At 41.6% G+C, this 13395-nt stretch overlaps 1 protein-coding gene across 1 annotated transcript in view; it reads left to right on the top strand.

Annotated features, from left to right (window-relative positions):
- Positions 1–11081, top strand: part of LOC132883416 (equilibrative nucleoside transporter 2) — a 56629-nt gene extending 45548 nt beyond the window's left edge. The window contains exons 9-13 of the mRNA XM_060917038.1: positions 8602–8762; positions 9040–9142; positions 9230–9315; positions 9408–9607; positions 9730–11081. Of these exons, the coding sequence (XP_060773021.1) occupies positions 8602–8762; positions 9040–9142; positions 9230–9315; positions 9408–9607; positions 9730–9841 (662 nt within the window). The 3' untranslated portion in view covers positions 9842–11081. The remainder of the gene's footprint in view (positions 1–8601; positions 8763–9039; positions 9143–9229; positions 9316–9407; positions 9608–9729) is intronic.
- Positions 11082–13395: the final 2314 nt, after the last annotated feature.

The raw sequence follows: 13395 nt of genomic DNA, 5'->3' as shown, positions 1-13395 counted from the left end.
GACGAAGCAAAGGTACGTGAAATCAGTGCTGGTATAAAAAACAGAGAGGACTGACAAGCTTTTGTCTTTGGCCAAAAGGCTGAAGAAGTCGTCGAAATGATTTAAATGAAAATGAGAAGTGACTGAACTATAAATACTGTATTTTTCGGACTATAAGTCGCACTTTTTTTCATGGTTCGGCTAGCCATGCGACTTATACTCCGGTGCGACGTATATATGTTTTGTTTTTTTTTTTCACCGCGGAATAACTGGAGCTGATGCCGAGTCTGACAACAGCCACGCAGAAGAAGAGGAAACGGCGCTTCGTCTGCCGCTGGAGTTGGCAGAGTTGTTCAGAAGCGACACCGAGGATGAGGAATTCAATGGATTTGCTGATTTGGAGTGAAATCGCCAGCTTGATAAACTTGATTGACCTGTGTTTTATTATTAATGATAGGGCTATAGTTATTTAAATAAGTTATGTAATGATTTTAGGCAGTGCTTAATTTGTGAAGTGGGAGGTCCCGGAACGCAGGAGGTGGGTGGGTCCGGCGACTCAAAAAAAAAAAAAGGCGGGGGATGGTTTACTATAACTTTACGCACACGCGCTTATTGTGTGTGTAAAAAAAATAATAATAATATCAGACATTATGATCTTAGAAAACGCTTTAGTGACGAACAGTTACAGACAGTAATATGTCGTGATATGTTATAAAATATTATTTTTATTAGGCTATATATTAAATTATATATTAAATTTATCTTCTAAAATAACACTCATATCACAACCGGTTTATTTCACCATTGGAGATCAGATCACACAAGACATGAGTTAAATTACTCTTTTTAAGGATTTAAGTAGGGGATTTAAAAGCGGTTGTTGTTTTTTTTTCACTAGACGGTTGTCTTTGGAGATGATAGACCTATAGCCTACTTGACCTCTGATTTAATGAAATAAAATTTGACAAAAATGAAGAATGACTCTCCTCGATGATGACTACAGCTTTAATAACACAGATGAAAGAGCCATGGGGCGATAATAAGCCCTACCGGTAAAAATATTCTAAAAGCAAACTGATTAATGCATCAGTAACAGGCTACTAATATTAGTTAATAATAATAATAATATAGGCTATTAGTAATAACGATAGTGATAGTATTAAAGATAGTAATAGATATTTAAAATAATCAGACTAGGCTACTTACAGGGCAAAGGGCGCGTTATCACTGCTCAGCTGTTCGTTTATTAAATAAACAATGCAGTCGCGCAGTAACCACGCGCCGCTTATCAGATAGAATCACAGATTCTATGGATAGAATAACCCTTCAAAAAAGTGCGACTTATAGTCCGGTGCGACGTATATATGTTTTTTTTCGTCTTCATAATGCATTTTTTGGCTGATGCGACTTAAACTCCGGAGCGACGTATAGTCCGGAAAATACGGTAATTGTATAAAGTGTACATAGACATTATCCCATAAACTTAGCATTCGTTTGATTTAATACATTGAACATGTATATGATGGTCAGCAAATCTGAATTAATGCTGACAGTTTTGAAAACAAATATTTCAAAAGACTTTGAAATCATATGCAACTAATGAGGACATAGGGTGACTGGCCTTTTCTCCCTAAGAAATTTTATTTAATATATGAACATTTTGATAATTAATAAAACTTGCATTTAATGTGAATTTAGTTTGTCATTTTTGTTGATCATAAATTATAACCATACCCTTGAATGTAGAATGTGATTTTATTTTGAATTCAAACAATACTCCTATTGATTTGAAACATATTTTCATGTAAATATATAAAAAAGACAACAGATTTTTTTTGTCTACTACAGCTCAGATTGCAGGAAAAGTGATTTGTAAGGCCTTATTTTTCAAAATTTTCCTGGGGGGGTATCCCTCCCAGACCCCCGGCTTCGGGCGCCATCTTGTTTTCTGCTTTTTTGGTGACCACCCACTCTCATCCCTGTGGTATCTTTCTTAAACAACAGCTCTCACCAAAGTTCAGGAAGGTTTACTCAGAACTTCAAATTAGCCCACAATGTTCAGACAGAGGAAATGAATTCATTTTTATCCCCCGCTGGCTGAAAGGAAAGACCTGAAGGGGGATTATGTCGTGGTGAAGTCCGTCTGTCTGTCTGTCCTGGAAAGAATTCCAAGTCTGAAATCAACTCCTCTCACAATTTTTGGAGGAATTTCACGAAACTTGGCAAAAGGCTTTGTTATAGGACAGTAATACGCATACTGCAATTTCGTTTGCAATATATTGTGGCGGGGGATATTGTGCTCACTGAGCACTCTTGTTCTTTTTCTTAACCTTTTACACGGGCAACAAGTTAACAGCAGAACCTACAAACCCTGCTCGCAGGATAACAATCAAGTTCATTAACATTTCTGTGGACCTCAGATGCATCATTCATTTTTCATCAGTGGTTTGCTCCAGGAGCCCGAACTAAATCCTGCCTTACTGAGCTCCATATTTCCACCATAATAGAACTGCTTTTATTTATAGAGCTTCTGCTCCAAATCACCTATTGCACTCGTTTTTCATCGTTCTTAAACGATCCTTCTCCAGCATTATTAGAAGAAAATCTTCTTGGAAAATCAGTCATTTCATTTTAATGATTCTTACAGGATCCCAGAAGTACTCAGTGTGTCCAGCTATATAGATGACTTTTTACTATTTTACACTTTACCGTACCTCTGGAGTGTGTGTGTGTGTGTGTGTGTGTGTAGTGAAGGAACTATTTAACTTGTGCCGAACTACTTTTCTGACGTTCCCCGTGTGCTCGGCGCTTGTCATTTCTGTGGTGGCGGCCCATGAGCCTCCCTTGATTTACGATGATGTTTTACTTCCTGGAACCAAAATTATATCTGACTGTTGGAAATCGTATGAATGCATCCGTAAGGAAGGCTATATTCATGGAACATGTCAACCATTTGGTGGAATTTGGCGACCACACGCAATAGGGTTGGGCGGTATTACGGTAAGAAGGTATCCCGAGGTATCCAAAAGTACCAACGGTATCTGTCTCATTACCGTCATTTAAAAAAAAATATATAATATCTAAATAAATATGGAGTACATGAGGTCATAATATAAAATAATACATTGAAGATCATCCTGAATAACTGTGTGATCGTATTTTCACTAATTCTATCAATTTCCTAAAGAAGTTCTCATCGCGTGCAGGGTTGTTTATGTCGTTACCATGGCAACCCTGCGTGACATTTGGAGTCTGACAGAAAGCTTTGCAAGAGACTGAGACCGCGGTTGAAAGATGGCAAGTCAAGATAACGAGTTAGTGGCAAAAAAAAATACAACATCGGCAGTGTGGCAGTATTTTGGTTTCAAACCAAACGAAAAGGAAGAGCCAGCAATAATGTAAATGACTGCGCAAAATCGAAAAAAATCTAATATGTCCCCTAAGGCACACCATAGCCTGGGGTACTCCACTTCCACGAGATCTCTCCAATGAGTTGTGTTTTGAGTAGGTTACATGAATAACAACAAGGTAAAATAATATAACGTATGACATTTGGGTTGTGGGTAATAAACGTTTGAAATGTCATCTACTGAAGAAATGGAAGAAAACATCGTAGCGTAAAATGTTAGGTTTCTGGTGGGAATTAGCAATGCGCTTGCTATCTTTGTTGGGTGTGTTAAACCGTATGGATTTAAGTGGAATAATTGTAAGGAGTTATGTGATCAAGACAACGTTTTAAGCAAGGTAAGGCCATTTGATTATTAATTTCCCCGCCATGGCATGACGTGGGCCCATATGATTTTGCCTTGTGCAGCTATCACGCATTTGAATTAGGTTCGCCTCATTTGCGCTGAAGAATATGGTTTATCGCGCAGTCTAAACGGACTTGGGTGTTGGTTGATTCTTTTTCTTTTCTTTTTTTATTTCCCATGCTTGAAAGGGTATGATCCTGCTCATCGTGTACTTTTTTTGATGGAGTAGGTGAAATAGTGCTGCAAATGGCGTTTCAACGCAGACATGTGTAAACGACAGTTGAATGCTATTTTCAAGATGAAGGAAGAGTTGCGTGATGCTTTGAAATATCTCTTAATCCATTCATCAATGCACACAATTCGCTTTGCTGCTTAATCCATACCACAATGCACACAATTCGCTATGCTGCTTTTAAATAGTACATTTGAGGCATAGGCGCAGGTCTGGACAAGGTCACTAACTGTCACTAACTGCACCAGCACAGGCAGCAGCTCCTCAGAACCCTCTCGCACAAATCCAAGATTTGTAGCCAGTCCAGGCCAGCAGTCCCCACTCTCCTGATCTGTTTGATTAGATATACAAGGTAGGTTGCATTACACTTTATTTCATTTATTTAAGTTAATTAACTTGTGATTTATCGAGTGAAATGTTCGAATCAAGCGAAGATCCGCCATGTTGTTTTTGTATGGTTTGTTTATATTGCGTATGAATACAAAGAGAAGTGGTTCATTCATGGTTCATATACCACATGACCCATTTCTGAATACGCAGTACGGTAAAGTGTAAAATACCCCATGATTCTTACAGCATGTCCAGGGAACATTTCTGATCTTTCTGGACTGTAACAAATCTCATCTCATCATCTCTAGCCGCTTTATCCTGTTCTACAGGGTCGCAGGCAAGCTGGAGCCTATCCCAGCTGACTATGAGCGAAAGGCGGGGTACACCCTGGACAAGTCGCCAGATCATCACAGGGCTGACACATACAGTGCGTTTACATGCACATCCAAATCGAGCTACTGTCGGTAATCGAGCTAAGGGTCCCAGCAGGGTGCCAGAGAAATCCAATCCTACATGCACACAAGGGAATCGGGCTATTGTGTGAGGTACATTGTGCACCCGAGCCACAGGTGGCGCTACACGCCCCATCGTGTTGGTACACTTCCGGTTGTCGTCATGAAGAAGAGCTATTCAAGAGTGTAAACAAAGTTATCAGTTCCGTGTTCTCCATTGCGCGTTTTTCTCCCGTCCATGAATTTTAATATGTTCAAGTCCTTAAGCTGAATGAGTATGAACTCTGTCTCCTCATTGCTCCAGAAGTGCACGTTTCTGCTCGCCATTTTCTCTTCTTTGTTTGTTCCTCCTGACCTCTTCTGCTGCTCGCTACTACTGTTGTCATGCCGACCGAGGCTGTCGTGTTTCCCGCTTGTGGTCTCGTCACTCGTCACTTCCGGAAGGGGCAGTGCTGAAGTAAGTAGCTCGACTATGTAGCTCGATAGGGTTTACATGCACTAAGTAGCTCGGCAAAAATCGCATAATCTAGGTCGTGTAGCTCGATTACGAGAAATCAAGTTCGGTTCAATTTCAGCCGAGCTAAGGTGTTTCCATGGCATTTAGAACTTCGATTTCAGTCGAGCAACGGCAGAAATTCGATTTTCTCTATGTGCATGTAAACGCACTGATAGACACAGACAACCATTCACACTCACATTCACACTAACAAATCTAATTAAAAAAAAAATAGGTACCCTATGGGTACATGTGGCTACTGCTTATAAATAAAATTGTTTTTTTCGATACCATGTCCATACAGGAAATATAGCAAATATACACGTTATCAATTCTACTCGCCTCATCTCTTGCAAGCATCACCAAGCTGTGAGCATCATCAGGGCTTGTAGTATTTTGGTTACCAATTTTGTTTCCTGTTTTGTTCAGAATGTAGTGCTGTGAACTAGATCTGTTTTGAAAATAGCAAGAAAGCACTTGTTCATGAATTGTCTTAGAAGCATTATTTAGTACTAAACACCACTTGGTTGAGATTGAATCAGTAGCCTTGGTGAACCACGGGGTGGATTTCGTTTATCTTTTTATCTGCCGATTATCTTCCGATACTACAAAGTTATAACAAGGTTTCTTTTATTTCGTTTCTGATTTGTTTCCGAAGTTTATCAAGAAGTAGAATAGGTAATCGAACTTGATCAGAATAAGCGCTGATTGGTTACGAAGTTTCGCTATTGTTCCACTCATTCTTACATTCTTACAACACGACATGATGGCTTCACCACTCGTTCTTGTGTAACTTTTGATAACGCAAGATTAACTGTTCGTATCGCAAGCTCACGATTCGCCGTTCTGGTGATTGTAATGCTCATGCGCAGTGCGCGATTGTTAGACTTTTATTCTTGCAACACGATGACGTATAGTGGCTACTGCCTCGCTTCGCCTCTATGAGGCAGTAGGCACAAAAACTGAAGTAAATCAGAAAAAAAAATCTTATTAGGTAGCTGTTTAGCAACTGGGAGTAACAGTTTCTTGTTTGGGAAAAGACATTACAACATCACAATTATGATTTGTGATACCGGTTAATATTGCAATTATGACCTATGTGATCTATCCTATATTACGTACTGCATGAGGCCACAATCCAAAATGGAATCACTGTCTCGTATCACAGTTATGAGACGGCAGTCTGGTATCGCAATTATGACATCATCGTGACGGCACCCCGTTCTAATGTCACCATGACCTCCCAATCCATCACGGTCCTTTGTCACAATTATGACATCACAATTTTTTTTTTTTTGTCACAGAATGACATCGAAATCTAATGTCGCACTTACGAGACAATCCAGTGTTGCAGTTATGACCTCGATATTGGACTTCTCAGTGATGTCACAATCCGACATTGGAATACACTGTTCCTGAGTGTATCTCTGGATTGGCCTGTATTGTGTTATGAGATGTTTGTGCTGTATTGCCAATCCCTGCCACCGTGTTTCTAGAAGGCGTGTTTGTTTTTGCTGTCGTCTATCAAAAAACAATGCATTTCCAACACCGGTATTATAAGTGTGAATAAACGTTGAAATTTCTTTCTTGCCATGAGGTTTGCTTGGTGCACAAGTCATTCCAAAATTTTAATTAGGCTCTATTCTTCCAGTCATATTACCATCAAAGGCTGAAAGCAAATTACTTTCTAGTTACCCAGAAGCGCTGGACCATAACACACTCGTTCATTTTGGGATTGTTTACTTTTCATTCAGTCCTTATCTCAAAAGCCGTCATGCTGCTTATCGTGCCTTAGCAACAGTGTAATGGGGAACAGTTAAAGGCAAGCTAGGTTCCTGTACAGGCTGAGGAAAATTTTGTTAGGATGTCAACTGTCAGTTTGCCACACATCTTTGCATTAAGTTAAGGTTAAAGTCCTTCCCGCGCCGTGTGGCGCATTGGGCGGCACCAATCTCCGTTTCCTCGGCCTCTCACCTATTACATAGCTAGGGTTACAGTGGGGGGCTAGTCCTCTGGTAACCACGAGAGTTTAACTCCCCACTCGCATCTGTATTGCAGCGTGCCTTGCCAGATGGTAGTAGGTACCATTTTTATGATGGTCTTTGGTATGACCTGACCGTGAATAGAACTCACGATCTCCTGAGCGAGAGGCGGACACGCTACCACTAGCCGGTCTTTGTATACATCTTTGTACACAAAGTTTATACACCATATGCACACAAGGTTCTGGGATTGAGCCTCATGGCTGACAGGGGCCTTTCTGTGTGGAGTTTGCATTTTCTCCCCGTGTCGGTGTGGGTTTCCTCCAGGTGCTCCTGTTTCCTCCCACAGTTCAAAGACATCTAGATTAGGTAAAATACCCAATCACTGGGGTTAGTGCTGTCGCCTCACAGCAAGAAGGTCCGGGTTTGAGCCCCATGGCCGGCAAGGGCCTTTCTGTGCAGAGTTTGCATGTTCTCCCCGTGTCCGCGTGGGTTTCCTCCGGGTGCTCCGGTTTCCCCCACAGTCCAAAGACATGCAGGTTAGGTTAACTGGTGACTCTAAATTGAGCGTAGGTGTGAATGTGAGTGTGAATGGTTGTCTGTGTCTATGTGTCAGCCCTGTGATGACCTGGCGATTTGTCCAGGGTGTACCCCGCCTTTCGCCCGTAGTCAAGTCAAGTTTATTTGTATAGCGCTTTTAACAATAAACATTGTCGCAAAGCAGCTTTACAGAATTTGAACGACTTAAAACATGAGCTAATTTATCCCTAATCTATCCTCAATGAGCAAGCCTGTGGCGACAGTGGCAAGAAAAAACTCCCTCAGACTCAGTCAGCTGGGATAGGCTCCAGCTTGCCTGCGACCCTGTAGAACAGGATAAAGCGGCTAGAGAGAGATGATGATTGCCCAACCACTGGGGTTGTACAAGCCAGTGTATACTTGGTGCCAGTCCCAGGCCTGAATAGACTGGGGAGGGTTGCATCAGGAAGGGCATCCGGTGTTAAAACCTATGCAGAACAGATCCACTGTGGCGACCCCTAATGGGAGCAGCCAAAAGAAAAAGAACACACCACTGCAAAATCACAACATTAACCAGGTTTTCATAGGACCTGGACATGTGGTTGGGTCCAAATATCAATTCCTCTTTGCTGTCATATTAGTTCTTTCCTCATTCTGGAAGCCTAGCTTCTGGGCATCATTGCACAAATTTGGATGGTCTGCAGTTGTTTAATTAGCCATTAGAAGATTAGCTAGTCACTAGCAATGCAGCTTGGTTCTTCATCATCTTTCACAAGCATGACAAAACAACCATTTTCTTTTACGATGGAACATGATCTCTGTCTTTATCTTGCTATTCTTTCACACTTCCTTGTGGCAGATGGACAGGAGAATGGGGAACTGAACAGACAGGCCACTGATTCGGTGCCCAGTGGAACTCCCAGCAGTACAGAGACTGATGGTGCCAAGCAAGCATTTGTTGGCCTTGATGTCGAGCATGCCAAGCAAGCCAAGAGCTCTGTGTTGGAAGTGTTGAAAAAGGTGCGTTGGGGGATTGGATGGCTCTTTTTCTGTCAGTATTTTCACAATAACGGTAGTTCTGTCTGAAAATTGGTAAGATTTACACTCCCTCCTGAGATGGGTGAAGCATTAATTCAAGGCAAGGTCGTACAGCAACTGAACACGCTTGGAGAGAAATAAACACTGATGTTGGACCGCCAACATCGAACCCATTAGGCTAAAGAGGCTTTGAAGGCTTTGGAGACTTTGGATTCCCAGCCAAATTACTGACTGCATCTATAAATCTCTTTCTGTTTAGATTCGGGTGATGGCGTTCTGCGTAACATTTGTGTTCACGGTCACACTCTCTGTCTTCCCCGCCGTTACAGTGGACGTGAAGACTGTTTACCCGGGAAAGTGGGGTATGGGCACGCACATCCATGTATCATTCTTCAGTAAATAAAAACAAAACTTACTGTTGATCTTCACCGAGCTATCCTTTCTTTCAGAATCTTATTTTATTCCTGTGTGCTGTTTCCTGCTCTTTAATGTGATGGACTGGACTGGGAGATCTGTCACATCTATTGTGCAATGGGTTAGTAAATGTGTGTTTTATTACTTGCTTTCTTTTTCTTTCTTGTATTCCATTCCTGTTTTACAGAATCTCTCTCGCTCTTTCGTTCTCAGCCCGCAAAAGAGAGTCGGTTGTTTCCAGCCCTAGTGGTCTCCCGTGTGATCTTCGTTCCTCTGCTGATGTTCTGTAATGTTCATGAACGCCACTATCTGCCTGTGCTCTTTTCCAACGACTGGGTCTTTGTCGTCATCATGACTCTCTTCTCCGTTTCCAGCGGTTATTGCGTCTGCCTGTCTATGTCTTATGCACCACAGTGAGTAAATAGTGACCATCCTTAGTGATTGTCATCGATCCCAGTTCAGGCAGTTAAATTATCCATGTCACTTCTTATCTAAATTTATTCTCAAGTTTATACTCGTCACACCTCTCTCCCAGGTTGGTGGATCCTCAAGATGGAGAGACTGCAGGAGCTCTGATGACGTTCTTCCTGGCTCTAGGGCTTTCTCTGGGAGCAGCTCTGTCTTTCTTGCTGCGATTGATCATCTAGTCTAATCTGCACTCAACATGAGCGGTGATCAGACCCGATTTCCACTGTCGCTTCCTGCTGGATGCTTCACCTACTCCATCTGAAAGGTGTGATCCATTACCAGGAAGCACTTGGGACAAAATGGGCTAATCACTTTTTTTTTTTCCTCCTCTCCTGGAAAATATTTTGGTAGAAGTATTGAAAGAAGCAGAAAACTGGTTTTTCACCTTTTTTTTTTTTTTTTTTGAGATTATTCTCTGTAGTATATAAATTTATTTTCCAAAAGGGAAGTCTTGACAATTCTAGAACAAAAGGGAACAGACATGGAGCTTAAACTTGAAAAATAACCTGCAGTTCTGGTTACACCAAACATTGCCAGAGTAGTGAAAATTGAATGGATTGATGCAACAGAAAACTGCTGGCTTCTGCAGAAGAGGGTAGATGGTGCTTTCCTCTGATGCCCCTTTTCCACCAAAGCAGTTCCATCGGGGCCAGTGCTTAGTTTGGAACCGGGTTTTCTGTTTCCACTGACAAAGAACTGGCTCTGGGGCCAGAAAAACCGGTTCCAGGCTAGCACCAACTCTCTGCTGGGCCAGAGGAAAGAACCGCTTACGTCAGCGGGGGGGCGGAGTTGTTAAGACCAACAACAATAACAAGACCGCGAAAGATCGCCATTTTTAAGCGACGAGAAGCCGCAGCTGTACAAACGCCAAGTCATCCATTATTATTATTGTTGCTGCTGCTGCTTCTTCCGTGTTGTTTTTGCTTCGATATTCACGCTGAGGTTTATGCAAACATAGCGACGTAATGACGTGGCTCCCCTTAGCACCGCGAGCTATGGAAAAGCAAACTGGTTCTCAGCTGGCTCGCAAGTTGAACGAGTTGTGAACCAGCACCAGCACTGGCCCCGAACCAGCCCTGGAACTGATTTGGTGGAAAAGGGGTATGATATCCCTTTTTGACCAACAGGGAAAGGATTCCGTTCTGATTCAAGCACCAAATTTTTTATTTCTTTTTTAAAATTTTATTTATTTATTTTTAAAAAATAGCATTTTGACCCCCGGCAGCACGGTGGTGTAGTGGTTAGCGCTGTCGCCTCACAGCAAGAAGGTCCGGGTTCGAGCCCCGTGGCCGGCGAGGGCCTTTCTGTGTGGAGTTTGCATGTTTTCCCCGTGTCTACGTGGGTTTCCTCCGGGTGCTCCGGTTTCCCCCACAGTCCAAAGACATGCAGGTTAGGTTAACTGGTGACTCTAAATTGACCGTAGGTGTGAATGTGAGTGTGAATGGTTGTCTGTGTCTATGTGTCAGCCCTGTGATGACCTGGCGACTTGTCCAGGGTGTACCCCGCCTTTCGCCCGTAGTCAGCTGGGATAGGCTCCAGCTTGCCTGCGACCCTGTAGGACAGGATAAAGCGGCTACAGATGAGATGAGAATTATATGAAACACCTGAAAGCTACTTTTCTGTGGGTGGGGTCGATGGATGAGACAAAGAATGGGCATTAGTATGGATGGATGCATGGATAGAAAGGAAGAATGGGAATCAGTAAGGCTTGATGGAAGAAAGAAACTGATTCAGCGTGGCTGGATGGGGAAAAGAATAGGAATTGGCATAGAAGGATGGGGAGAAAGAAAGGGAAGATGGATGGATGGGACTTTGGATGGACCTATAGGAGAACGAATGGTAATCTGCACAAATGTACTGGGAAAAATAATGGAAAGGACGGAGAAAGAAAGGAAATTGGCATGGATGGATGGGAGAAATATTGGAAACTGACATGAAGGGTTTTTTGGTAATTTTTAAGGACTGATTTCAGGTTTCCTATCTATCGGTCTATCTGTCAACTTCTGATCCAACAGCCATATACCTCTGACTATGACGAGATTTCTGTTGTTCGTATGTTGTCAAGAAACGAAGGGGAAACTAGCAGTGATTCCTTAACCAACAGTTAAAAACAGACACTGATTGTTAACTTTTATATCCTAACAGTAGCTAATCAGTAATGATAACCTCAGGAGCATTCACATTTCACATGTCGTTTCATTCCTATGTGAAAAGGGAAAAGTGATCAGACTGTTTTGATTTTCCAGACCACATGGGGGGGAAGAGAGAAAGAGAAGTGTTGTGTTTGAGTTAACAGTTTGCTTCTGACACAGAGAATAACCAAATTATAAAAACATCACCACGTATTACCTGTAACAGAAAAGTGGCTTGTCATGGGCTTGTGGTGGTTTGTGTTTTTGTATTTTTTTTTTTAAAATAACCAACATTTGTAAATGTATTCTAGCAAGGAATGTTTTCTTAAGGGAAAGACAAATACAAGGGGGGGGAGATATGCACAGGTCATTGCTTGGTTGATAATTCCTCAATGGAAAAAAAAAAATATTTATTTTGCTGCCTTTTGGAAGATGCAGGAAGTGACACACTTTCACTTTGTGAAGATTATGGGCCAGACTTCTCCTCAAATGGCTTCCCACTTTCTCTGCACTGTAATTTGTTAGAATAAATTACAGGCTTTTACAGAAGCTGTTTTTCAGTTCTGACCGCTCGTGTGCAAGGTCCTCACTGAGAGTTACGACAACGCTGCGCTTTGGCCCTGTTTGTCTCGATGGGTTTGAAATGGCGCACGAGAAGTGGGGAGGAATTTTCTCACTTCTGCATGCTTTTCTTCTGAATCGCTGTTTCCATGGTAGCATTTAGAAGTGTAGAGGGTTCTGTTTCAGCATTGTGCTGCAAATCCTGGATGCAAAATCTGCATTTGGAAAAGTTTTGTGTTTGGCGAGTAGATTAAAATGTTGTTGTTCTTACAGATCCTGTTTAACAGGAATGAACGGGCAGTTAAGAGTCCTCGGAGTAGTCTTCCTCTGATGCCCAGATGTTTGACTATTAGAAGTAAAATAAATAAAATAAAATTGCACTGCGTAGTCTGAATCTTAGCATTTTTATCTTCGTTATGTGTGGAAATGCTGACCTTACAAGTTCACTTACCTCTTATTCATCTTATTTAGTGTCTTAGTGATAGATTATTAAAGAATTGGTTTGTAATGTTTTATAGTTTTTTGCTTTCAGGGAGGTGAATTCTAACAAAACCTCTCCTCTGTTGAAGTTGCGTAAGCCCCATGAGTGACCTTTTTTTAAAAAATATATTTATTTTATTTAAAAACGAACAAAATGGACAAAGTTGTCCGGTTTTATCCCGGAGGGAGGTGGAGCTACTTTCTGATTCAGAAAATGGTCCAATCAACAGACTGAGTCTCCATTGCATGACAGTATTTGAAATTGGTATTTCCATGACATCCAGGTTCAAGCTCCATGAATAAACATTATTGTGTGTAACATATTTTTTCCTTCTGTTTAAACTTGACAGTTGACATTTTTCAGTACTTTATTTATTAACTTATTGTGTGGGACCTTTTTTTTTGGGGGGGGGGACCTTTAAAAATGCTGAATTAAAGCAGGTTTGCTTTAAACTTGAAATGAGATGAAAAAGAAAGGACTGAGCTTCTCCTACAGGACTGTATGCTGAACTGTATTTCATCCAGTGAATGAATGTATACTTGCCAATCACTTTGTAGAC

The sequence above is a fragment of the Neoarius graeffei genome, chromosome 3 (genome assembly GCF_027579695.1).
Source record: "Neoarius graeffei isolate fNeoGra1 chromosome 3, fNeoGra1.pri, whole genome shotgun sequence".
NCBI lineage: Eukaryota > Metazoa > Chordata > Actinopteri > Siluriformes > Ariidae > Neoarius > Neoarius graeffei.
Note: the sequence above shows the minus strand (reverse complement) of the source record. Positions and strands in the feature narration are given on the sequence as shown.